This window comes from Argopecten irradians, chromosome 3 (genome assembly GCF_041381155.1).
Source record: "Argopecten irradians isolate NY chromosome 3, Ai_NY, whole genome shotgun sequence".
Taxonomy (NCBI): domain Eukaryota; kingdom Metazoa; phylum Mollusca; class Bivalvia; order Pectinida; family Pectinidae; genus Argopecten; species Argopecten irradians.
Window position 1 is genome coordinate 57068810 of NC_091136.1, and position 26593 is coordinate 57095402.

At 34.0% G+C, this 26593-nt stretch overlaps 1 protein-coding gene and 1 long non-coding RNA gene across 3 annotated transcripts in view; both read left to right on the forward strand.

The window, feature by feature from the left end:
* LOC138319186 (neuroglobin-like) overlaps nucleotides 1–26593 on the forward strand; it is a 60097-nt gene that overhangs the window by 11629 nt on the left and 21875 nt on the right. Inside the window, exon 1 of one of the 2 annotated variants that reach the window (XM_069262162.1) lies at nucleotides 20447–20660. The exons of the other annotated variant lie outside the window; for it this stretch is intronic. Within the exon in view, the coding sequence (XP_069118263.1) occupies nucleotides 20458–20660 (203 nt within the window). The 5' untranslated portion in view covers nucleotides 20447–20457. Of the gene's footprint in view, nucleotides 1–20446; nucleotides 20661–26593 lie in introns of those variants that run through there. 2 annotated transcript variants of the gene reach the window in all.
* Nucleotides 2875–12088, forward strand: LOC138319187 (uncharacterized). Its single transcript, XR_011207970.1, has 3 exons — nucleotides 2875–3069; nucleotides 4478–4681; nucleotides 10352–12088. It is a non-coding gene; the product is annotated as an uncharacterized lncRNA (long non-coding RNA).

Below are 26593 nucleotides of genomic sequence, written 5' to 3' on the forward strand. Positions count from 1 at the left end.
ACAACGAGGAGGTAAGTTGGTACGAGATGTCAACTCGACGTACAACTCTAATGTGTGGCCGAGTTGCATGTTGAGTGTAAACATATTGTACTGGCCATTTACGTCTGATGAAGGTAAAGGTAGTGTGGTTATCGAAACGGCACAAGTAAATATTTCGTTGGTCAAATGATCATTTTTATAACTTTGCTTACCATCCTGAAGAGTATGTGTCACAAGGACGAGAAGATAAAGCATAACAATATGATATAATCAGAAATTATTAAAACATCAAACAGACAAACTTATTATTTAGATCTAATTCCTAATATAACTTAGTTGGTTGCAAAGGGGATTTATAAGAACATTGAGGTATCAATCTTCTTCACTGTGAAATACGCTAGTGGAGACTATCACAAAGCATTGCAGATTGTTGACGTACATAACGTAAAATCTATTGGAAATCAGTTTTAGCAGCCACCAGCTGTTACGATTCTATAATGTGAATGTAACATTAAACCAGTTAAAATTAGTTTAACATGATCACGACAACATTTTTATTTCATATCCAGAATATCTGAATTTCGTAAATTACTAGTTTCGAGATATGATTTACGAAACAGCTGCCGGAGTATTTACACACCAACACGTGTCATTCAGTCTTTACATTATCGACTACTTTGTACGTTTGCTCAACTTATGACAATACAAAAGTTTCTTCAGATCATCAACAAGTTGCATGGGTCTGTCAAGTGTACAGGGATATCTCAACCCGAATGAAAGATTTTGGCTGGACAGACCCATTTAAGATTATTTTTCTCCAATATTAAAAAAAATCAGATTAGGAATTATTTTTATAGTGTTGACAATAATCTCCGCATATATCGATGACGTCATTGTCAAGCGTGTAAGAGCTGTCTTTTCCCTACCCCGGTAAAAGACAGAGTTATCTTTCCCCTAGCAACCACGGGATAGCCCTGTCAGGTATGGGATAAACTATTACCTGATACATCGAAATATGAATTGATTGTAGGCGACGTGGATAATCGAAAACATTGCGGTACAATCTCCACTGCGCATGATCTTTACGATTGTTTCCTCTATGACCATAATGGCCGAAATAAAATGTTTTAGATTGTATTAGATGGTGTATAACAAAAATTAACTTATGACATATATTTGTGAGATAAATTGTTGAATACGACATTGGTAAACATGTAATGTTACATATTCAGATTCTAAATATGAATTAACAATGAAAATAATAAGCATGTTTTATATTTGACCGTATTGTAGCCTCCCTAGACGGCCAGACATTGGCCAGGTTTGATTGCCGTCTGAAAATATTGTTTTGGTTTGTTTTAGCTGTTTCAAAAGTGATCAATTGATAACGTTGTGAGACTATAGATATGGCATATCTTGCGTTGGTCTGCTAATTAAATAAATGAAGCCGTATGAAATCACATACTACTGTAACATGTGCCAACACCAACGTATATTACACATTGTTAAAACAGCTGACGGGTGACGACTCCAGAATTGAAAATTACTTGAAACATAAATAATGCAAAGTTACCATGGAGAAACCACTGCATATATAGATATGAACTTAGAAAGCATAATGTAACACAAAACTGCGTGTCGAGATGGAACTTATCATTAACCTCGCATTGCACAAAACAATTTCAGCTTTGTTGCTTTCCGCATATATGATGTAACAATGATTGTAACTATGATTTGTACATTTGTATGACGTACACATTCTCAAGAGAGTAAGATATGGTATCTCTCCAACATCAAGACTTATATATATATATATATAGATTGGCTGATCAAAGGCTGATATATAATTAATTATCTTCAAGGTTGGGAAAACCTATGTAATTCAGATTAGTAATGCATGATAGCTAGAACACACGTGCAGGTGCTTTATAGAAGATCACAGGTGAGATAACAGTGTCTAACAACAACCACAGTTTACATGTAAGTGTAGTGGTACAGTGTAGGAATCAAGAATAAAAAACCGTGTTCCCTCGGTCTGTAGTATTCAAATCAAAGAGAAAATATTTGCTTTCAGCTTCATATCAGCAATGTATATTTTGTCGTCCTGTCGTTGAGGTTTTCTCAGCGCAATGTAATGCATTCTTTAACATGTGTCTAGGAGAAAATGTCCACTAATACGTAGTCCCACTCTATCTAAATGGGAGGTACTAATGAAAGGTTTGATCTTGTTTCGGGTCTAGGCAAAGTGAGATGATAAAAGCAGGTCAATGTTTTATTTCATTATGTGTATAAATTCCTATCAGTCAACGGCTATTTTTGGACGGAACTTTTTGCATGAGATAACGTCGACAATCACTTATGTCTGAGTTGCAGTATCAGATAAAAGAAAGCTTTCTATATTCTTCAGATCAATCGGCTGGAAGAAATTACAATCATAGAATTAGAGCCATCAAATAATTAGTCAGTTGTCAGGATATATGGCCTTTCTCAGATTCAACGTCGTTTTTGTATCAGCATGAAAATTAAACAATTAAAAACATATTACTCTCTATCTCTATAAAATCTACTTTCAGTTTCACTTTGATAGACTAATATACATATCTATCAAAGCATGTCATAATGATGATATCATTTTACCGATAAATATGTTCAATACAGTGCATTATATTCACTTTAGAATCGACTCAAAAATAACAATCTATTGTTAAAAGCAAGAAACGAGAGAAACAATCAAAATATTCTCCTGTGTTTGTTTTTCGGAGATAAGATTACGTGGACTATTCCCTGTAGGATGGGGCGATAATCATGACCATGCATTAAAAGTGTTTATCAGGTTAATAACATTGACACCAATCCGGAGAGTAGATATCAATCTTGGATTAGGTGATACAGCCACCAATATCTGTCACGTAGACTGTCCCATTATCATGTACAGATGGGCTCTGGTACCTCCGCTATCAGCGTGAGGAAACAGACACGACCATATATTGTTAAAACGCTGTGTCCTTTTAGTGATATACTCTAACGCTGTTTGAGACCTGGTCGAGCTGATAGAGGAGTATGTACTGGTCGTCAAAGACTTCATCAATGGTAAATTAGGTGGCTATACTAGGAATTTGATCGTCTATCATTTTGTATTGTACATATATGTTTAGAAACATGTAATATTAGAATATCATGCTTTTCAGTGGCTTCCTGTCGGCAATGCCGTCTTTGCATATTACAGAGTTAGCCCCCTTGTGGGTAGGTATCGATTTTACGTCATTATTTTGTGTTCGAAATTCACGTCGGCTTCTCCGAAAAGTATGACTTACGCTGACAAACACATGACATCGTAATCAATACATATCCACAAGGACAGATAACTCTGTAATATGCAAATACAGAATATTGTTCGCAATAAATGATATGAAGAAAAAACGAACATATTTTTTATAATAAGAATAGTAAAAAAAACGAACATATTTTTATAAGACCATTGTTTGACATTCAGATTTCAGAAACGAAGGTACTACATATGGTTTCGGCCCTTTTTGGGCCCCGAGTTAGTCTTTTCAAAACTGTTAGCAAGTATTTAAGTTGTTGGATTTGACATATTTAGTATATCCCTAATTTAATTGTAAGATATTTCTCTAATTTTGCAGTTTCAGTTGCCATGGTAAACATTCGAAATAAGGTATGCATAACTTATGAACATCTGGAAATTATGGCAATTCTGGTCATTGTGTCCTCACTTTTTCTTTTAGAAACCATAGAGCGCATCCTTGAACAAACGTGATATTCCTCCCAATATAGTAAATATAAAGTTTGTTCAAGGATGAGCTCTATAGTTTCATTGACAAAACATGGCCAAAATTATCCTAATTTCCACATTTTCATAATTTATGCGTAATTTGGATGGTTACCATAACAACTACAGCTGCAAAATAAGAAAACAGTCATTATAGTTGAATCAGAGATGAACAAAATATTTAAAATACAACAAATTAATCACTAAATAACAGTTTTGAAAATTGTATTGATTATGGGACCAAAAAGGGCCCAAACCATACATAGTCCTGTGTTGAAAATCATAAAGAGGTTGAATGAAGAACCTTAAACACTAAAAACAAGACGCTCATATTAATATGTATGATGCCGTGTACACGTCACACTGACACCTCTCATTTATTGACATCTCTCTACTGTTTCAGTCATTTAACACTTATTTAGGTCATTCAGAGACAAGATGTTTATCAACTGATGCCGACCGAATGCTAATTCATAATGTTCTTCCTCTGTGCCAGGCATACCGACACTTTTTTGGACAGATATTTGAGCTATTTCTGTTTCTGACACCATGATATCCCACAGGACTAGGCCTGCCAGTTCGAGGCCAGTTTTTTGTTGGGGACATCGGTACCCCGTCACGTTATATTTATAAAGGAAGTGCTGATATTACCTTTAAAATGCAAATTATCTAGAAAAAGTTGAATAAAACACTTCTTATTGATTTCAGAATAATCAAACTAAAGCCATGCGTTTCGGAATTGTTCTTTGAAAAGCTGATTGGCTTTCTGCACTTAATAAAGACAATACACCTTTGATAATTGAAAGTACAGAACATTGAATTATCTGTGGATAACTAAATAAATAATGAGATCCATCATCGTAGCTTGTCCTGCAATACGATCCGCAATTGTTAGACTAAACCTGAGGCAAGGTAAGTATTCAATCATCTTCGTTGTTATTATGATTTTGGTACTGTACACACTAAATTAAACCTATTGAAGCATAGCCATATACATAAACCTATTGAAGCATAGCCATATACATAAACCTATTGAAGCATAGCCATATACATAAACCTATTGAAGCATAGCCATATACATAAACCTATTGAAGCATAGTCATATACATAAACCTATTGAAGCATAGTCATATACATAAACCTATTGAAACATAGCCATATACATAAACCTATTGAAGCATAGTCATATACATAAACCTATTGAAGTATAGCCATATACATAACCTAAAGTACAGCCATATACATAACCTATTGAAGCATAGCCATATAGTTAAACCTATTGAAGCATAGCCATATACATAAACCTATTGAAGCATAGCCATATACATAAACCTATTGAAGCATAGCCATATACATAAACCTATTGAAGCATAGCCATATACATAAACCTATTGAAGCATAGCCATATACATAAACCTATTGAAGCATAGCCATATATATAAACCTATTGAAGCATAGCCATATACATAAACCTATTGAAGCATAGCCATATACATAAACCTATTGAAGCATAGCCATATACATAAACCTATTGAAGCATAGTCATATACATAAACCTATTGAAGTATAGCCATATACATAACCTATTGAAGTACAGCCATATACATAACCTATTGAAGCATAGCCATATACATAAACCTATTGAAGCATAGCCATATACATAAACCTATTGAAGCATAGCCATATACATAAACCTATTGAAGCATAGCCATATACATAAACCTATTGAAGCATAGCCATATACATAAACCTATTGAAGCATAGCCATATATATAAACCTATTGAAGCATAGCCATATACATAAACCTATTGAAGCATAGCCATAAACATAAACCTATTGAAGTATAGCCATATACATAAACCTATTGAAGCATAGCCATAAACATAAACCTATTGAAGTATAGCCATATACATAAACCTATTGAAGCATAGCCGTATACATAAACCTATTGAAGTATAGCCATATACATAAACATATTGAAGTATAGCCATATACATAAACATATTGAAGCATAGCCGTATACATAAACCTATTGAAGCATAGCCATATATATAAACCTATTGAAGCATAGCCATATACATAAACCTATTGAAGCATAGCCATAAACATAAACCTATTGAAGCATAGACATATACATAAACCTATTGAAGCATAGCCATATACATAAACCTATTGAAGCATAGCCATATATATAAAGAGAACAAACTATACCAAACCATGTCAACAATAGTTTATGTAAATACCAATCTTTAAGACACTTTCTGCACTGAGATGATACTGAGTGAGAGATTTACGTGAAGAAACTAACTGTTAAAGACACAGCCTAACGTTAAATAACTAATAACGTTCACAAAACTGTCTACGAAATGCTAGCGCCGACACCTCTGCGGTATACTGATGGAAATAAATTGGCACACTTTCGATGTTATTCTGACTTAGCGATTAGCGAAGGTTGATTACATTGTTAGGATGTATATCGCCCTCCATCATGGCTTGTTCTCTATATGTCAGTAAAACCAAGGTCACTACTCCCTGATGTATTTCTACACATAATTTGGACGAGCTACACAGTCATTATTGGGAACTCGCTTTAATCGAGTTGATAAGCATTCTAAACAGTGATTGATATACTTATTTCATTGATAGTCCCTGGTATAATTTAAAGATAACAACATTAATAATTATTATAATAATAACACATATCTAATTGTGTAATCCCGTGTCAGAAATAATAGTAACGTGGAAAACATGATGTCATAAATATGATACGGTCAGCAATCTGAGGATGCTCCACTGATAGAATTTACTAACAAATCATCATCGTTTTGATCTCTCATATTTGTATCAAGAAAGAGTTTAGAAATCCCCATGTAAATTTTGAATTATTTCACTATTCCATTTTTAAAAGTAAAATGGTAAAAAGACAGCAATCTTCATGTTAAACATGGTACAAAAGACAACTTTGATGTACGGCTGGGTGGCAAAATATGACCTTATTTACACACGTTGACTCCCGAGAGTAACGTTAACAGCATTATTCTATCAACTTCCGATCTGTATAAAAGTGTTGCATGAGGTTGGAAGAGCTGTTTACTGGATATAGTCCGCGAGTCCGATGGTATCAGCTACCATTACACACTGACCCTGTTGTGGTATGGTATTGAATTAATCATTTTGTTTACTCTGAAATTCAAAGCTGAACTGATTCACAGATTTATGTTTATTTTGCAGTTGTGTGCGCAGGCATGTGAGCGCACATGTACCTGCTGGGCAGGCAAGATAACTACATCAAAGAACATAGGCTTCATGTGATTAATCTATCAAAAGATCCCATAGAGAGTTTAACTGGTGTCAGAGCATGCTCGGAACATTAATGTGAAGAATGTAGAGTGAACCTCTCATGAGTTAAATCAGGGTATCCCTTAAACCGTGCATCAGCACGTGGCTGGTCCTACAGTACCCAAGTCATTATTATATAGTCAACAGATGCGGTTCGTGTGTGTCAGATGGTCATTATAAATCACATAACCCTGAACAGTCTTTATATCAATAAAAACAACCAGGAAGCTATAACACCTTCCTAAATCATGATGCTGTCGCCTTGATCATTAAGGATTGGTGTGTTGTCTTCCGTCCCACAAATCACATCTTATCAGAATCGTTTACAATCTAATTGGGTTATTTGTCAAATATAATTGCACAATCTGCGCATTATCGGTAAATTAAAGTGCGATACAAGCGATGAATGAGAATATTGTTTGTGTGTATTTGTGAAGTGTGCCATTCATGACTTAGGCAATAGCGTAAACTTATACATAAGGCAGGCAGTTATCGTTTTTGCACAAGCCCGAACGAAGTTAACAAAAAAAGAAATGACGGAAAAAAGTGTTGATATACAAATGGCAGGAATATTACCTCTAAAATACTGTTTCTTGCAAACTTTTATCTTCTTTTAGGTTTTCCCAAATCATTTAAAAAAGAATCCTTATCTATCAAAGTACACCAGCCTCCCGATAGCCTACGTGTAGTTTAGCGTGTTTCCTCACCGCCGTAATAGTTCCCCAAACGTAACTATGGGATTTGTTTGCATCTTTAAACACTTTATCTTTGGTTTTTAATAAACACTCTCTTGCTCTTCGAAACATCAATGTGCATACCGCGGACTTTCTGATTTATCTAAAAGTACGGTGCAAAGTAAGAATGTTTTTATGTCCAAAATTATTACATCAATGGGGGGAAAGACTTATCTTTTTAGGATTGTTTTAGAAAAAAAAATGTGTTTCTGGAAAGTTGCAGTCAACCAGGTTTCCAGGTGATCAGTCATCAAGTTCCTTTGCCACATATCATTTCTTATTTAGACCTCGTTTTAAAGATTTGAATTAAGGCTATTTATATATATTTAGTAGGCACTGTTTTTTTCTCATTAAAACTTATGTCACAAGGTGTGAATGTCCATAAGATTAAGGCTGGTGAGTATCTGTCGTTCAGCAGAGAAAGTCCGCCAACATATTTTTAAAACCGAAAATTTATGCATGAGGGAACAAAACATGTTCAAATGATAACAAAACGTTACTCCATAGCGGAACACCTTTATAATATGATTGAGTTGGTGGTTTACCCACGTTTAATTATAAAACATTGATTGATAAGAACTAGATCCATCCACCTCTCAGTGCCAGGCACGGGATGTTGACGGGAACCTACCAGGGCATCGATCGAAAAATAATAATAATAAAAAACACGTGATCAGCAGCCTTATTTCAAATTGATTCTTTTTTTTTCAAATTAAATAATAGAATATTATTACTTTCTTCTAATTTTATCACAATCTTCCGCTCAATTTGTGATTCTGATACTAACGAATTAATCGATCCTGTCGTTTTGTAAGGCTTCTCTTATCGAAATAGGCTGCATTCTGTATTTCTTTCTATTCATTAACTCCGAAAAAATAATTAAGGAAAAACATGGACGACAAGCAAATAGAAACCGAACATGGGGATTCCCTTGTAGAACCATCATTCATGTGGCTATATTGATCCTGTGTATAGGGGTATTTCCGTAAGCTTTCACCAGACACAGTTTAATAACAACTGTAAAGGAAAACTACAGAGTAAGTTATTTGTATGTTTTTCCTAATTTTGCATCCGTAACAAAAACATTAAAAAAGATTTATTCTTTTCTCGTACCAGGAGAAGAATACAGCCAGTATATCATCGTTTTAGTCCTATCATTTTAAAATCGTTTTTAATTATCAATCTGAATCGATATTTTATGTTATGGAGATATAACAATTATCTTAGCTTATACTCTAAATAAAGCTCGAAAATTAGTCCTTATAATTCAAATAACTAAAAATGTTCTCTTCAAAATTCCTCATTTTGGGAGTTTTTTTCGTCATCTCAGCCAATCAGATGGGACGTTATAAACGGCGATGCCATTTATTGCTTTATGGTTTAATAAAGTAATATTTTAAGCCAATGCATAAATTCCTATATTATCAAAAGAGATGGTTTCGATTTGAGAAGATTTCTCCTCTATAGGACAGGATTCCCACAAACTGTCTATTTTGATAATAGCTAATGTCTTCATTTCACGTTTTTAAAATGGAATTTGTTACGTACATACTAGTGCCGCCTCATTTATATGTAATTGATTTTTGTTTAATTGTTTCGCAAGCATCTGCAAACAATACAAATGGTAAGTCTATGAGAATAATTCTTCCTCGTATCAATTTAACTATCAAACGAGTTGAAGAGACGGTCAGGTGGCGTCAACCATCAGCCACTGACCTTGTTGAAGACAAATGTTCATAAGAAAATATGGCAAAGCTGTCGATTTCCATTTGAGCTTTTAACTGTACATCCGTTTGATGTAAGCGTTATCTTTGAGCTCCGATGTAAATCTAACGATGTAAAGGGAGTTGTAGATCTAGCTAGGATCGCATGATCAATGAAGTGTTTCTCTGTTTCTCGTTTTCAAAGTAAGCATTGTTGTGTCAGTCTGATTGTCCTAATATCTTCAGCAGTCGACAGGTTTGTACGATTCTGGCTTATTTCGTTTTGAACAGGACACATTACTCTATCATACCTTTAATTTATTCGTTTCCACAGGACTTTAAAAACAATTAAATATATAATCAGGGAAAGTTCTTTGGCAACCAGTTTTCGCTATTTCTTTGGCGACAATAACCCTATTTTGAGATAATCTTGGATAACCCTTCAAATGCAGCATTTTTAAATACATAGTGTTGAATATTTTAAACGCGTTGTAAACGGAAAAATACAGAACTTGCTGTATGACATGAAATTATATCACAAATATTGGTTATCTAATTCGCAGCTTTTACATTCGTTTTAGAATCTTAATTATCTAAATAGAATACCATGCATATCTTTGTATTTTATTTGAAATGCAATACACTGCGATGGTCTTTAACGTGTTATGATATCATCTGTCAACGTGGTATTGGTAGCTGTCTTATCCATTGCTATAGAAAAACATTAGTATGTATTGTTATTTGCAGTAATTTAACATGATTGATAGATGCGCGGGTTTATCACAATACTATTTGTGTTTTACAGTATACCAACAGAATGGTGGGTTTCATGATGTTCCCTAGACACAACCTATCTCATAGCATTGGCAGTTGTCCACACGTTATTGTTCATATCAAAAATTTGAATGACTTCAACATAGAAAAACCTGATCTAGACATTTCCCGAGACCTAGACATTTTCCGAGACCTAAACATTTCCCGGGGTGTAATCGAACGAAACTCGTGTGATCTTGTGGTATCGTCGAATGTGTTATATTGAGAAGAGAACGAAAAGGCCAAAATGCTGAATGGAGATTATCCAAGACAAACAAATTCGAACCTAAAGGTAACGTGCGGATTATGATATGGAAAGAAGCCATGTTGTTCAGTTTATATTGCTATCGTCGGAGAACTCCCTGGTGACGACACAGGGTAGGTGGCCAAGATCAAACACAATTAATGGATCTGGAGAATGTGTTTTAGGTACCAATTAATTCCCTATCGGGTTTTAAAAAAGAGTTTGTGTCGAGAGAACTTAACATAGATAACACAAGTTGTGACATCTGCCATACGGTCCGAGTCCCTGGCCGACAAGTAATGATTCTTCTGTGACTCCACGGATGGTGGCAAGCGTGTTGTATTTGGCATTGTTTCCCTTTATAGTTATTACAAAGTACATCATGTAAATGCATCACATATAACAGATATACACTCATAATACTGTATACAACGATACCATCAATGAATAAGGCTCGCTAAAACACTCTGTATATCGGGGTCGACCAAATCAACAGTCGTCACCGTAGTATCCAGTCGGATAAAACGTCATATAGATATCCTATTAGCTAATACATAGAAACATGTATTTGTTTAAAATATGTTCATTCCAATTATACAATATGTATTGGATTAGAATGAAACAAGAGGGAAACAAAACATGCCCATATTCCATTATCCTCTAGTAATAGCTTTCAAAGTCTTTTACCTGAAACATTGTAAGAAGCATATGAATTAAAATGTTCGGCTAGCACAACATTATGTAAATCCTGTTACTACTATACCACACTATTTACACCATTAATACAAACACGCACGATCCTAATGTTTATAATTTATACAGATTGTTGTATCATACCCAGATTACATATGCAACAATCTAAGCTTTGACATTATATCCAAATGATGCTAGTGGGATAGTTAGACTTATGCGGTTAATATAAGAACTTAGTGTCGCTATATCTGCAAGATAAATAATATAAAGTCTCGTGAGAGGTTCGTGATGTTGGAAAAATCAGATTTCTATACCGACCATAACATAACAGTTGATCATTTGGATAGAAAGGTAAACGACACATTATCGAAACTGACGCTTGAAACAGTTGGTGTTTGTAACAGGATAAAACGTTTTTTCATAGAAGACGAATACCACGTAAACGTATAATATATGATTTTTTTGTTTTCATTTTGAACTTTGATATAGTACTGATAGTCCAGGTGCCAACCAGAAAACCCAAAAATATAGTTCGCATAAAATGTTTTTGCTGATTATGTTGCAGAAGGATGTGCTTAATCCGAATCCGAATGATGCTACCTTGGCATCTTTGGGGAATTGAAAATATTCAAGATGGCCGCCATTAACGTTCTCAAAAACGGTATTAGTCAAATAAATTAGAGTTAAATGTAACGTAATTGCAAAAGATAAGTTTTCTTTCTTAAATTTGCAAGATAGATGCATATTTTTTTAGAAAAAAAAAAAAAAAAAAAATCCGATAAAAACTAATTTTCAGAATCAGTTATTTTACGTCATTATTTTGTCGAAAAAGGAACAATATTACTTATATTGCGCAACGTTAAACATAATATCATATTTTAGGACGATCGTCCGGGAAAAAGATTTTACTACATCACACAAACTGTTCCTGCAGGTACAACATCAGCAGTTGACCTGTGCGTGATCGTAAAAGGCGACTAAATTTAGGATATTTTTAAAAAAATTTTTATCCTGGGTTATAGAATAGTAGCCAGAGCTTCCCCACAAGTGAGGCGATGTCAAGAGAGACATAAAGAAGAAAAAAAGCAATTAGGAACATGAGGAAATAAAATATCCTAAATTTAGTCGCATTTTAAGATATCATGCAATAGAAGGCAGACGGTGCAATTTTATTGCCCTACCTACAGGCCAAAAAACAACGGTGCGGCGGCGGGAATTACAGCAGCCAAACTTTACGAACAATATAAACTAATGTTAGCATATAGGAAGCATACAAGCATCATATCAATATTCTTTGCCCTATGCAATCACTATAAGGTATTATATTTTGAAATAAATTAGTTACGTACTTCTTTCTCAAACAGCTAGACATACAATTAATACCAATTTCAATGCTAAAAGGGTTTACATCTATTGCAATTTGACACATGTTTATATTTATGCAATATCAAATACTTTGCTTTCATACAATAGACATAAGTAGGCCTTGCAAATTGCATATTAGATTGGGTTTTTTGTTTTAAAAAACTGTCAAGTGACTAGTAACTTGTTATAATGTGATTTAAAGGCCAAGAGAAGTCGTTGATAATGCATTTATGAATTTACTATACTTTCAGAAAAAAAGATTTGATATGATCATTTTACCGACATTTTATAAAACTAAGCCCTTTGTTTTAAACACTAGTTTATACTGTTTTGGTAGTAGCAAAACGTTTTAATAATCCCGAATAACAGAAATAAGGACAACTATAACCCAATCCTAAACACTTATTTAGATGAATGTTAATTAAGGATTAACCTGAATAGATTTTTAAGTTATGGAGACATAACACAAAAATCTGAGTGGACTTTAAATAACCGCGAAGCCTTTTACGACACTCAGGTTTTTGTGTTATATCTCCATAATATAACAAATCTATTCAAATTAATCCTAATAATTCAATTTAATCAAGATAATCTCTTCTATATTCAAAATTTAAATTGGCGTTTGGCTATGAAATCATTACTCCGTCATCTCAGATAATCAGAAGCAACGTGACAAACGGCGACGTCATTGTTTTCATTTATGGGCTGATAAAGTAAATTGTAGGCCAATGAAAATGCCCGTAACAAGCAAAATTGAATTATTTAAGAATAAATTGATACCCACATCCATTTACATACAATAGGACTTGTATGTATTATGTATTGACCTAGATAAAGATATGTTTCCTATCTTCATGATCCTGTCTGTTAATAGGATGTTACAAACTAATACACCCATCTCAATATGGTAAATGTTATTAAATTGCATGGGATACCAAAACGCCCCCACCATGTCACATATATACTAACAATGGACAAACCAGTGCTTTCACTCCCTTTATCAAAACGATGTTCAACACCATTTATTAAATCAAACATTTTTCAAAAAGTTTAAAAAAATCATAGTAATGCAATCAAACATCCCACAGAAAGATTTTTCATGTTCGTTATATTGGAATGTTGTCATTTTGGACTCCCATATCAAATTAACTAAAACTTGTTTTCTAAGGTTGTTACATTCAAGCTAGTTAATACATGTATAACCAATAAATTACACAAAACCAGAATAAAAATATAATATCATAAGCCATTAAGAAAACCAAATTCAATTTGGCCTTCAAAAAAAATCAAAATTAACATATAATAAGCATAACATATTTATTTGGTAACTATTTTGGAAATGAATGTATCATTAGTAAGTATTAACCTTTACAGTTGCTATATCTTTCAACTGATATCGTTGTCAAGTATATTGTACATTAAAATGGGTAAAGAAACGGTTTCGTCGAAGTACTGAATCATATGTTTTATTGACATTTTAATGGTTCAATGTTTTATCGCCTCATAACATCTTTGTGCATCTCAATTATATTGAAACTGGTTACGAAACAAAGGTATTCATTCTATATTAAATAATAATTGAATATCTGTCTTGAAAGTTTGTCCAGTTGCTCTGTATGTAGGGCATAATAATTTTACCTGCTGTCCCTTCATTATCGTTAAAGGCGACTAAATTTTGGTATATTTTCTTTTTCTTCCCAAAATCGCTGCCTAAATTTTGTCAGAGTTGAACTCTCGCCCATTGTCGCCCAAATGTCGCAGTGTCTGGTCAGCACAAATGGGGATGACTGTTTGGTCGTTGTCATTTTAATGTGACCGCGTGGGCTGTGATTAATAGAATCTTTCCCTACCTAGAGGGTGTGACAACGAACTCACAACCCGAGGGGTAATTCATGAACGTCTAACCCGAGGCCTGCCGAGGGTTGGACATTCAGGAATTGCCCCCCAGGGTTGTGATTTCGTTGTGATACCCTCATAGGTAGGGAATGATTCTTTTTCTCCCATATACAAAAGAAAAAGAAGAGATAATATTCTAAAAAGAAGCATTTTTATCGCGAAATGAACATGGTTCCGTTGTCTGCACGTCAATATTGATGACGTTGACAATGCAAGCCACGGACACACTGCATGAAGTCATGACGTAACGTAATTGTCTTCAGGTTCAAAAGTTTAGCGCACAATCTGTCATACCCTAGGGGTCGACAGAGAGAAATCTCCCGTGGCTAAAACCGGTGACAAATCGGTGAATGGTGGGAGAAATTTGGTATCTTTTGGCATGCTTCAGAAGTGCTATAAAAGGGCAAACGTAATTCACTAATACGTATATAAGGAGACACAACACCAATTATATACCGCAGCCTCCCAAAGCATTCGGAGCACACGCAACATATCGTATAGTGGAGGCCGTCCTCAAATGACTTAAGCTTGATTCTGAACTGTTTTTTACATATTGAAGCATGTAAAACATCGTTATTACATGTAATACCTTCAAATATTTAGGCAATACACTATGTTTATATTTAAATAAAAGTTATTCTTGTTTTTATAGAAAAAAAATCAATTTCAAGAAGTGTGTATTTTCATTTTATGATAAGGATGTATTGCATAATAAACTAGTTTGTTTTTCGTGTTTATTACACGTGACTAGTATATTTGTGTTGTGTCTTCTTGTATAGTGGAAATTTTGGAACCCTTGCCCTTTGTTAAATCACTGAAGCATGCCACAAGACACCAAGCAATACAACCCTCCCAGTCAAATTATACTGACAACGGACGAACCAGTCGTCCCACTCCCGGTATGCTGAGCACTAAGCAGGAGCAGAAACTACCACTCCTTTTACGATCATGAAATAGGTGCAGTAGGTACAATACTAAATACTAACACCCTACCTGCAGAACAAATTAACAAGGTACCACTGAACATGTAATCTTACCAATAAAATTAGTTATATTGCTAAAAATCACATGAAGCTTATTACTATATCTTTCAAAATGACTGCTGAATGGGTAATTCCATTTTGGGTAGAAGAAAATCTGTAAATATTAAAAGTGTTGGTTGGTTGATTACGTATAATGCCCTTTTCACAGAAAATGTCATTTTAAGAACGGTCTACCTTACATATGTTGCTTTGTGGGATGCCTTTGGTTCGGGTGGCTGTGATATGATCAAGAGTGCCTTTTTTAATGGTGGAAACATTTCAATGCATTCTCACTGAAACATGTTGCCAAATACACTGGGAGAATATCCCAATTGGTCATACATTGTATATACCGACATCGGCTAAAGTAGTCGTCTCACGCTCTTTCTGTTGAATGCTATGCAAGAGCAGAAACAATGTGAATGTATATTCTGTAAAAAAAATTATTGTAGCGCAAGGCGAACATCTGTAAATTATTATTTATTGTCGCGGATATAAAATAACGCAGTTCGATGGTTCAATACCGCTAAAATAAGTACGTTTACAGTAAAGAGACCTGTGTCGTGCAAGTAATAGTTCCCAGAGCCTTTCTAAACGGTCAACTCAAGGCGGCCAAAAGTGAGATGGTGTCAAGGAAGACGTTAGGAAGAAAAGAATATTTAAAGCCCCAAAGGTCGCCTTCAATGTTCATTTAATGGGCAAAAAGGTAGAATTAAAACGCTATAGACACAGAAACCAGCGAAATGTAAAATATTGTCTTAATGAAAACCACAAAAAATACCAATCTACATGTAATTACTAATGAAACAAAGCAATTTTATCATACAATAACCGATTTGAAAATTATGTTAATTAACTTATTAATTAAACACAACAAGAGTTAACTTTATAATATTAAGAATTCTGTTCAATTTTCGTTATGATTTCCGGTTATGAGAGTTATCTTCTTCCGGTTTACCCTATTCATCGACTCAATATTTTTTGTTTTTTCATCTCGATTTGCTTTATTATGGTCATCGATAAATTCGTTATAAAACTACTACAAAAGTCAAAATATATTATGTATTATTTATATGTTGCAAAAATAGTACTTTATCCATTGCATAGTTCATTCGCATTTTGTCTGAGTTTTGTCCCTTCAAAATCTTTGATTTAATATCCAAAATCACATTTTTTAATGTCATGATATTGCAATGAGACAAAGTTTTAATTTATATATTCAAATACTTCAACTTTATTACAATACGTTTTATAAACAATAATCTTTGAAGGGAATTACTGGTGACAAATTGATGAAAATATGAATATTATACAAAATTTGTATTTATATACCATTTATATACATGTTGTACAAATTTTTTTTTTTCTGAAATAATTTTTTTCCTAGAAAAAAAAGAAAACAGAATTCTGTTCAATGACGGTATGACGAATATGTACACACAATTTTATGGAAGTACATAAAGAATGGATGATTTCATAGCAAGAATATCAAATTAGGATAAAAATATATCAATGTTGCAGTTTGTCAACCATCTTGTCCGCCATCTTGAATATTTCAATTTCCCCAATGATGCCACGGTGGCATCATCCAGTTTCTGATGGAGGACATGTTGAAGAACATTTCTGTGCAAAAACATTTTATTGAAAATCACCATTTGGCACCTGGACTATGATTAACTATCCATTCCTAAAAAAAAACTATTTTGAAGTGATCGTTGTATAAAGGTCAACGTCACTGATGGTTCCAATGAAGGATGTTAAAATTAGTGCTATTTTGGTACATTATTTGAGATAATATTGCTCAAGGATGTTCGTTGTTTCTATAATATACCTTACACACTAAACTGAATAATTAAATATCAAATAAACCTTATATAGGAAGATTTTTTTATCAATCTTGAGGTTAGTCCTGTTTTGACACTGAGCATGAAGAACGGGAAATGACAGTATATTTTGGTCTAAATTTAGAGTGCTATAACCTGTCTTAGGTAGAATCCCCCTGAGTTTGTCAGTCTCGTAGGGTCCATGTCTATTGGTCTTATACTGCGATGCATTGTCTTCGCTTATATGATAATTGTATAATATGACAAGGTGAAAGGAATGCTTCTGTGGGGATGTCGGGCCTGATTTGACATTACTGGAACACGTCCAGGAGGAATTGAATAGTTTGTTGAGGAGGTGTCGCACTGTCATGCTGCTGAAATGGATACGGCAACTTGTCGCATGTCAACTATTGAATTTGTGTTAAAATAATTCTTCGGATTAGACATAAAATGTTTTAAGAGCCTGTTGTATACTATGGGAACAAGTTTCAGGATCCTTTCTTTCTCTAGTTAGTTAGTTGGTTGTTATTAACTTAAGTAATATATAGGCGTGCACTAGGTTCAACGGAGACAATACCTTAATATTACAATTAGATTGACAAATAAAATAGAATAAACTACAACCATAAAAATAGACAACAAAAATGACATAACAAAAATAATACCGGTGGACTATACTCTAAAATGTAATCGTGTCAGCCTACCAGTGCACTGTACTATAAAATGTAGTCGTGTCAGCCTACCGGTGAACTGTTCTATAAAATGTAGTCGTGACAGCCTACCAGCCTACCGGTGGACTGTACAATAGAATATAGTCGTGTCAGCCTACCGGTGGACTGTACTATAAAATCTATTCGTGTCAGCCTACCGGTGGACTGTACTATGAAATGTAGTCGAAAGAATAGTCACCGTTTACGGTTTCAGTTTGTGATAAATCGACCTCACCCGGAACACTCCGTCCGGCGTGATGAAGGTTGTATTATTAGTTTAACTAACCACTACATCAGATATCGATCGGACATTGGTCACTGGATCGCATTAGTAATTAGGTATCGTCCTGGATTAATTTGATTTTATACAACCGCGAGTTGTAGCTTTAATTAACAGTTCACTTGGACAACTACCCAGTAGGTGTTACCAATACTTGTGTATGTTCTCTCGGGACCCTCACAATCTCTAGCGTTTTCTATTTTATCTCGTGTTCGGACCATGTCATCATCCAGCAATGTTTCATTTAGCGAAAAATATAAAAATGTGAAATGGAAAATACAGATGTATAGGTTCCCACTAGAGGCTCATATATCTTCCATAACATGTGAGAGAAAGCCCTCCCAACTGGAATGTTTCTCGTCATTATAAGTTTTGTTTATGATTACTACGCCTGAAGATTATTCACAGTTATTTCAAAGTTAATATATCTGAATGAATATGACATTTGTTCATTCACCAGTCTAATCAAGTAGATCTAGTAAAATCCTGGTCAATGGTTTACGCTTATAACTGTAAGGTTCCTTTCATAACGCAGCTACCTTCATTTCTCCCTGAGTATATATACTCATGTATCAGGGGTCAAGGGTAACTGTTAAATTTATATATCTACCTTTCGAGTTTAAATAAGTCCAATATTTAAGTAAATATTTATGAACGTCACTTACGAAAGTGTTCTAAATATTGCAAATAATTGTATACAGACCCAATTTAGCATTTATAGAATGTTTTCCCATTTTATTCTTGAAAATGAAAATAAAAAATAGTTGAAATATCCAATAATCAACCTGAGGTATCCTCCTTCGAATACCATAAGATGCAAATGATCATCAATACCAGACCGCCCTTATGTTTGTCATGATCTTTTCCAATTCAGAAGAGTGCATTTTCGCGCGAAATTTCGATTCGACTTTTTTTTTCGACAGTCTGATTTGGTAAATTTTGTTTTCAATGATGACCAAGGTCTTCTGCACAAATCATTGATACAAAAGCAGCACATATATTTCTACCCGTCTGAAATCACGACCACTTCATAATTTACAATAACGTCTTCTTCTGCATTGTTACATGTTTTAAAGGGAAACATTATGTCATTGATTTTTGTGATTTAGAAATGAATTCGAGTTGCTATTGAAGGTTGGGTACTGCTTGAAACTTAATTACAAAATATCCGTCGTTGGAACACCTTCCATTAAAACCAGCTTACGTAATGCCCATGTACCAGGGAGACACCCATGATAATAATATGTTCTTTGTGGATGGTGGAGTAGATTTTTTTTAGCCAAGCCTAAGGCACAACTACACCCTAATGGTAAAGATAACTAATAAAGTTTCCTATTGTAACCACCAATCGACATTTCATAGCAATAGACACATTATAAAAGTTACCTCTAAATTATCATCCTATTTACAAAGAGATAGTATGCGAGCTAGCAGACAGAATGCCGTTATTTCTATTTTCTCTCACGATTATCTGCAATCCGAATCAGATATGGAGTCTAAGCGCGTGAGCTCCTCGGATCGTCAAGGTCCCCTCTAAGGAGCGAACCAAACACATTTCCAAACCATCAATCCAGGCCATAGTGTTATAAAACTCTATTAATACGGTCCTTGGAACGCAAACCAAAACAGCCTTTGTTTATATAGACTCAGAATAGTGTACTCGCAAAAAAAAAACCCAAAAAACCAAAACATTAATAAATAAGTCATGTATGACAATATTTGGAAACACAGTTTTTATTAAAGAAATTGATCATTGCACGTTGATTAACTCATACAATATTTAGAAAGTTTGGCGATAATGTAAGTATGTGTTATATATATTTTCCTACACAACGTCATGTTATTTCTTTCACTAGTAGGTTAACCTTTTCCGAATTTTTGTATATAAGCCAATTTTGTAATGACGTCATTCAAGGTAGGTATGTTCATATTTTCATTTTTGTATACTTACACATTTTCTCTTTACGTATGGGACGGACGTTTTATATATGTATATACTATTCTTTTTCATGCTATTGAAAATTAGAGTAACGTGATATATCTATATCGGTCAATCAATTCGATAATGTTGAAATGCTGTTGTTATCTAGCGTTGAGTGTATTTAAATGGTATGTGCCACATAGTCTTACGATTGCCACACATCCACTGAAGCTTCCTGATACTATCCCAAGACGGGATGATACCCCAATTGCTCATACCACTTACTACATAACGATCAGCGATCTTCAGTATGGTCACATACCTCTATATATCGAGTATTTAGCTAGGTATGTTTTCTATCACTCCTTTTGATATATACTTTATGCATGCATATACTTTATTCGCCAATGCTGCTGCTTGCTTTACAATATTTTTCTGGCGAACCTTCATCTGCATTCTCATCCAACATGTGACCCGTATAATGGGGTTATTTTGGTGGTATATCCAACATGTGACCCGTATAATGGGGTTATTTTGGTGGTATATCCAACATGTGACCCGTAAAATTGGGTTACTTTGGTGGTACATCCAACATGTGACCCGTAAATGGGGTTATTTTGGTGGTACATCAGATTGAAGACATCATGCGTGAACATTTACTTATAATTTGCCTCCTTATTAGTCGGGTTTCTGCTTTGTATTATAGATATAAACTAGTATATGATTTCTCGATTGCCATGCCATCATGGTAACTTTCACTGTTCCTAAACACTTACTTTGCTATGAAGACTGATTTTAGTTTAAGTAGTCAAAGCGTATAAACATCTGTATATTAAACCAAATGAAATTAGCTAACGATGACGCCAATGCTACAGCGATGTTTTGGCACATTACCCCCAATATTGGTCTTGTGCATTTACATCTCAAACATGACGAAATTATTATTGTATATCTGATTTTGTTACACAGCACAGGTGCACAACAGATAGTAAAGTTTAAAACCACATGTCACCATAAAAACGGTTTAGATCGCACTGCCGCATGCAACATATGAATGTTTCTATTTTGGGAACACTAAATATGTATCAAAAGGTTGATTTGCTTTGAATTAAACATGAAGTTGTTGGCAGCATAGACTATATTAGTCCTACATTACAACCGCAGTCCACGGGATTCTGTACTTATACAAAGGCTGAGGTATAAGTAGAAGGCTTTCATCTACTAGTCGATCCTTTCTTGTTATCAGCGATCATTCACCAGCTGAAATGATAAATAATGCAAAGTTCAGAAACTGTTTCCCTTGAGAGACCTCTTACAGTAGAGCACGTACCAACAGTAATGCGTGTAAGAAGTTTAAAAGTATCAAGAAAAAATCATCCATAAAACACAGGTGGAAATAATGTCTTACTTTGTGTGATTGAAACTTCAACACACAATATGAATTACAAACTGACAAAATATGCGTATAGAAAAACATGTCGACATGTCAAAATGTATTGTATCCAAACATATAGCCGTCTAAGATCATTGAAGAGATGCATTATTATCCGTATTTTGTTTAGCTGGTTGCAAGATATCGCTAAATCACTTCCGATTATGTTTGAACACGAAAAGTCACACTTCCGGTTGGGAGAGAGGACACGTGCTTAGTTTCGATCCTCGTTCAGGAAATGGGTTCGTCCTTCTTTTGTAAATCTCTGTTTATCTTGTCGTTGATACTTGTTTGGACATCTGGCTTTAGTTTGTATGGTTTTGTCACGGATGTGTCCATCCATTTCCGAAGGGGCTTAGACTAGTTCGTGGTTAGTCATATTGGTTTGGAGACAATTATCTCTGTTCAAGTGTGTAACGAAGATTAGACACGCACAGATCATGTAAATATATTTCACATTTGATAACTTTCGAATCTTTTAAATCGGTTGTCCAAGCTTTGCCGTGGAAATGTAAAAAAGTGAATAATTCAAAATTATCTTTTAGAAGCTTTCCCAATCGTTCCTTTTTAGCAAGCATCAAAGAACATACAAACCAACTTTAACACACAGATAATTCAAGGTTTTAGGGGTATAAGCTCTGTAAGGGTCATGTACGGTTCAACCACTTACCATGTCGTCATGCTTATAAATATTGTTTTGTATATCACTTTGTTTCATGGGAATCATATATGTAAACAATACACAGGCTGTTATTTTATAATTCAAACTCAAATAAAGACCATGGAAATTGGACAATTTTTTTTTAATTCTCCGACTCTTAACCCTGTACTTTGGTACACATGTAGAGGAATCCCGTCCCTTTGATAGAAATTGATTTGAGGCATACTGTGTATCATGACCTTGTGTAAAACATGGATGTGTACGTGAGTAATGGTTCTTTGGTAGGCGGATTTACCGATGTATCTGTACAGGTATTTGATAATCAACACAAAATGCATGTTTAAGGTCGTTTATTGATTACATCCATGATAATAGCTTTCATTTACATCAAAATGCTTCAGTTAAAGGATCCACGTGAAACCTTAATAGTAGTAGATTATTGTTCTGTGAACTTTCTATATGCATATCACATATCCGTGGTGCAGGAACAATAGATGATATGACAATGGAGTATGGCATTGTTTACATAAATGATTGTTTTAATCAATTAGCGGTCTCGGTGTTATTTCCATAAACAAGGTCTACTGTGTCATTGCTGACGGTTTATGTCATTGTGTTTCAACATGGGAATTCTCTCGTGCGTGTTAAACAATCGTTATTTAAATATTAAAAGATAGGACACAATTTCGACAACACTTATTAGATTTGGTATGTTGATTACTACCCGGGTTAACACAGAGTTATCCCATGTTTTACGTATAAAACCTGTTTATGAAAGTGATCAAGATTCAACTAAAGATGGAATTCCTATTGTATCAATATGCAACTCTTTTCGGTGATTATCAGTATTATCCTGGTTGAATGTTGAATGTCGGATACCGTATGTTGAGCCAAATTCATACAACCTATTATCGTTAGTTTGTTTAAAACTGTACGAAATGAATTTATGCAACTCCACAACACAACATCTTACATATTTTGACACTGTTTGTCTTCTCATACCTGGCAATGTCGATATATTGTACGCTTTGAAACATGATATCAAGGATACCCCGGAATCTCGGATATCGACTTGATTATTTAGATCTACTTTTATTAGGTAACCAATTGGGGTTGGTATTGATCATTTCCTATCTGAACAGAAACATGTCTGCATTCCTAAACTCTAATGTTAATTTGCCCTAAACATTCAATATCATAAAGCTTGATCATCATGGCTTTTCCTGATGTCGTCTGTTGCAGAGAAATCAACATCGTAAGCCTCGAGACATTTTATGGTTAAAATCGTGATTGTTTTGGAAAATAATCTATCATCCGTTTTATAGAAATATAAAGTAATATTTGTAATATACAAATGTATGTAATTCTTAACTAACACTCAGTGTAACCGCACCTTATCAATATTTTCTCCTCTCTTTGGTTACCATAACCATTTTCAGATCTTGCATGTATTGTATGTGATGAAATCAAATATGTATATATAGATATCGACAGATTTAAATACTATAAAACAGCCATACTAAATTACTATGGAATGCGACACATACATGTCTACCGGGGGAGACCTAGCTGATGATTTCGTGACATGGAGCTGTCCCCGTGTCGGTACCATAATTAGAAATTATTCACCGGCTCTTTACAACTTCGCTTTCTAGCGTGTTACATTGATGCTTGTCGTAACATTGGTAAAATGAGGCAGTTTTCTCTCTAAATGGCATCGCGTATTTTTGATGTCGTAACGGAATCTAAAATCAGTGCTTAAAGATGCTCGTGTGCAAGTCATAACATTTAAAACGCCTTCCATAACCAGTATATGTTTATGTGCAAGGAAAATCAGATAATTTGTTAAAAGCTAACGACTGAGATAGACTCGGGAAAGATAGTATAACACGCGATTTGCTCCAGGAATTGATATTTTACTTTTGTAATTAGGTAGTTGGATGTGATTGAAGTTGAACCTTTGGTAGAGTGTAAGTGAGACCATATTTCGTAAGTATATACAACAAGCACAACAGTGTGATTTCCATATAGTTTTCTATTATGTTTTTTTTGGGGGGGCAGGGCAGGGTGGGGAATCCTTCTGGTTTGTTCAAATTAATCAAGTTTTTCGAAGTACATATATTTTCACATAATTGTATAAATTCGATAATAAATACAAAGAAATCAATGAAAGTAATTCTTGTAATAAAAAATCCTTTACGACAATGGTCATAACTTAAAAGATTATACCTAACACAATCAATGAATATATAAAAACTTAAAATATATCAGCGAAGAACACAAAGTGATCTTAACATAAAGATAATAACTTACACAATCCAGGAAATTTTCAGAAACTGAAAAATATTAGCAGAGGACACTAAGAAATCTTAACATAAAGATAATAACTTACACAATCCAGGGAATACACAGAAACTAAAATATATCAGCGGAGGACACAAAGAAATCTTAACATAAAGATATAACTTACACAATCCAGGGAATACACAGAAACATATCAGCGGAGGACACAAGAAATCTTAACATAAATAATAACTTACACAATCCAGGGAATACACAGAAATAAAAATATCAGCGGAGGACACAAAGAAATCTTAACATAAAGATAATAACTTACACAATCCAGGGAATACACAGAAACTGAAATATATCAGCGGAGGACACAAAGAAATCTTAACATAAAATTAATAACTTACACAATCCAGGGAATACACAGAAAATGAAAAATATTAGCGGAGGACACAAAGAAATCTTAACATAAAGATAATAACTTACACAATCCAGGGAATACACAGAAACTGAAATATATCAGCGGAGGACACAAAGAAATCTTAACACAAAATTAATAAAACTTAAAAACTTACACAAACCAGAAAATATCACAGGAACTGATTAAAACTATCAGCTGTGATTCACCAAAATCTTGAACATAAATAACTTACACAATCCAGAAACTAAAAAATGTAAAAACTAAGCAGGACAAAAAATTACAATTACGATAATACTTACACAATCCAGAGAATACAAAAAAATTAACTAACTTTGCTGTGATTGTACACGATATTTGTAATAAAAATATGATATTAACTAGACTTTGCTGAGTACACAAAGTGTTGTAATAAATACAAGTTATCGGATACCATACTAATACTGATTAACTAGACATTTTACACGATATTGTTGTAATAAATACAATTATCGATACCAGTTTCAATACTGATTAACTAGACTTTGCTGTGATACACGATATTGTTGTAATAAATACAAGTTAATACTGATTAACTAGACTTTGCTGTGATTTTACACGATATTGTTGTAATAAATTAGACTTTGCTGTGATTTGTACACGATATTGTTGTAATAATACAATTATACTGATTAACTAGACTTTGCTGTGATTTGTACACGATATTGTTGTAATAAATACAAGTTATCGGATACCAGTTATCTAATACGATTAACTAGACTTTGCTGTGATTTGTACACGATATTGTTGTAATAAATACAAGTTATCGACACGCAGTTATCTATACTGATTAACTAGACTTTGCTGTGATTTGTACACGATATGTTGTAATAAATACAAGTTATCGGATACCAGTTAACTAATACTGATTAACAAGACTTTGCTGTGATTTGTACACGATATTGTTGTAATAAATACAAGTTATTACCAGTTAATCTAATACTGATTAAACGACAGGGTACACAGAAAATGAAAAATATTAGCGGAGGACACAAAGAAATCTTAACATAAAGATAATAACTTACACAATCCAGAGAATACACAGAAACTGAATTGATTAACTAGACTTTGCTGTGATTTGTACACGATATTGTTGTAATAAATACAAGTTATCGGATACCAGTTATCTAATACTGATTAACTAGACTTTGCTGTGATTTATACACGATATTGTTGTAATAAATACAAGTTATCGGATACCAGTTATCTAATACTGATTAACTAGACTTTGCTTTGCTGTGATTTGTACACGATATTGTTGTAATAAATACAAGTTATCGGTACCAGTTATCTAATACTGATTAACAAGACCTCTATAATACAACCCACTTTATTTAGATTTAGCTGAGTGAATTTCTGAATTTGTTTTGATACTGTAGTATTATTGCATGCACCTGTCAGAAAACCGCAGGGTGATTTTTTGAAATTTTTGCAAAACTAA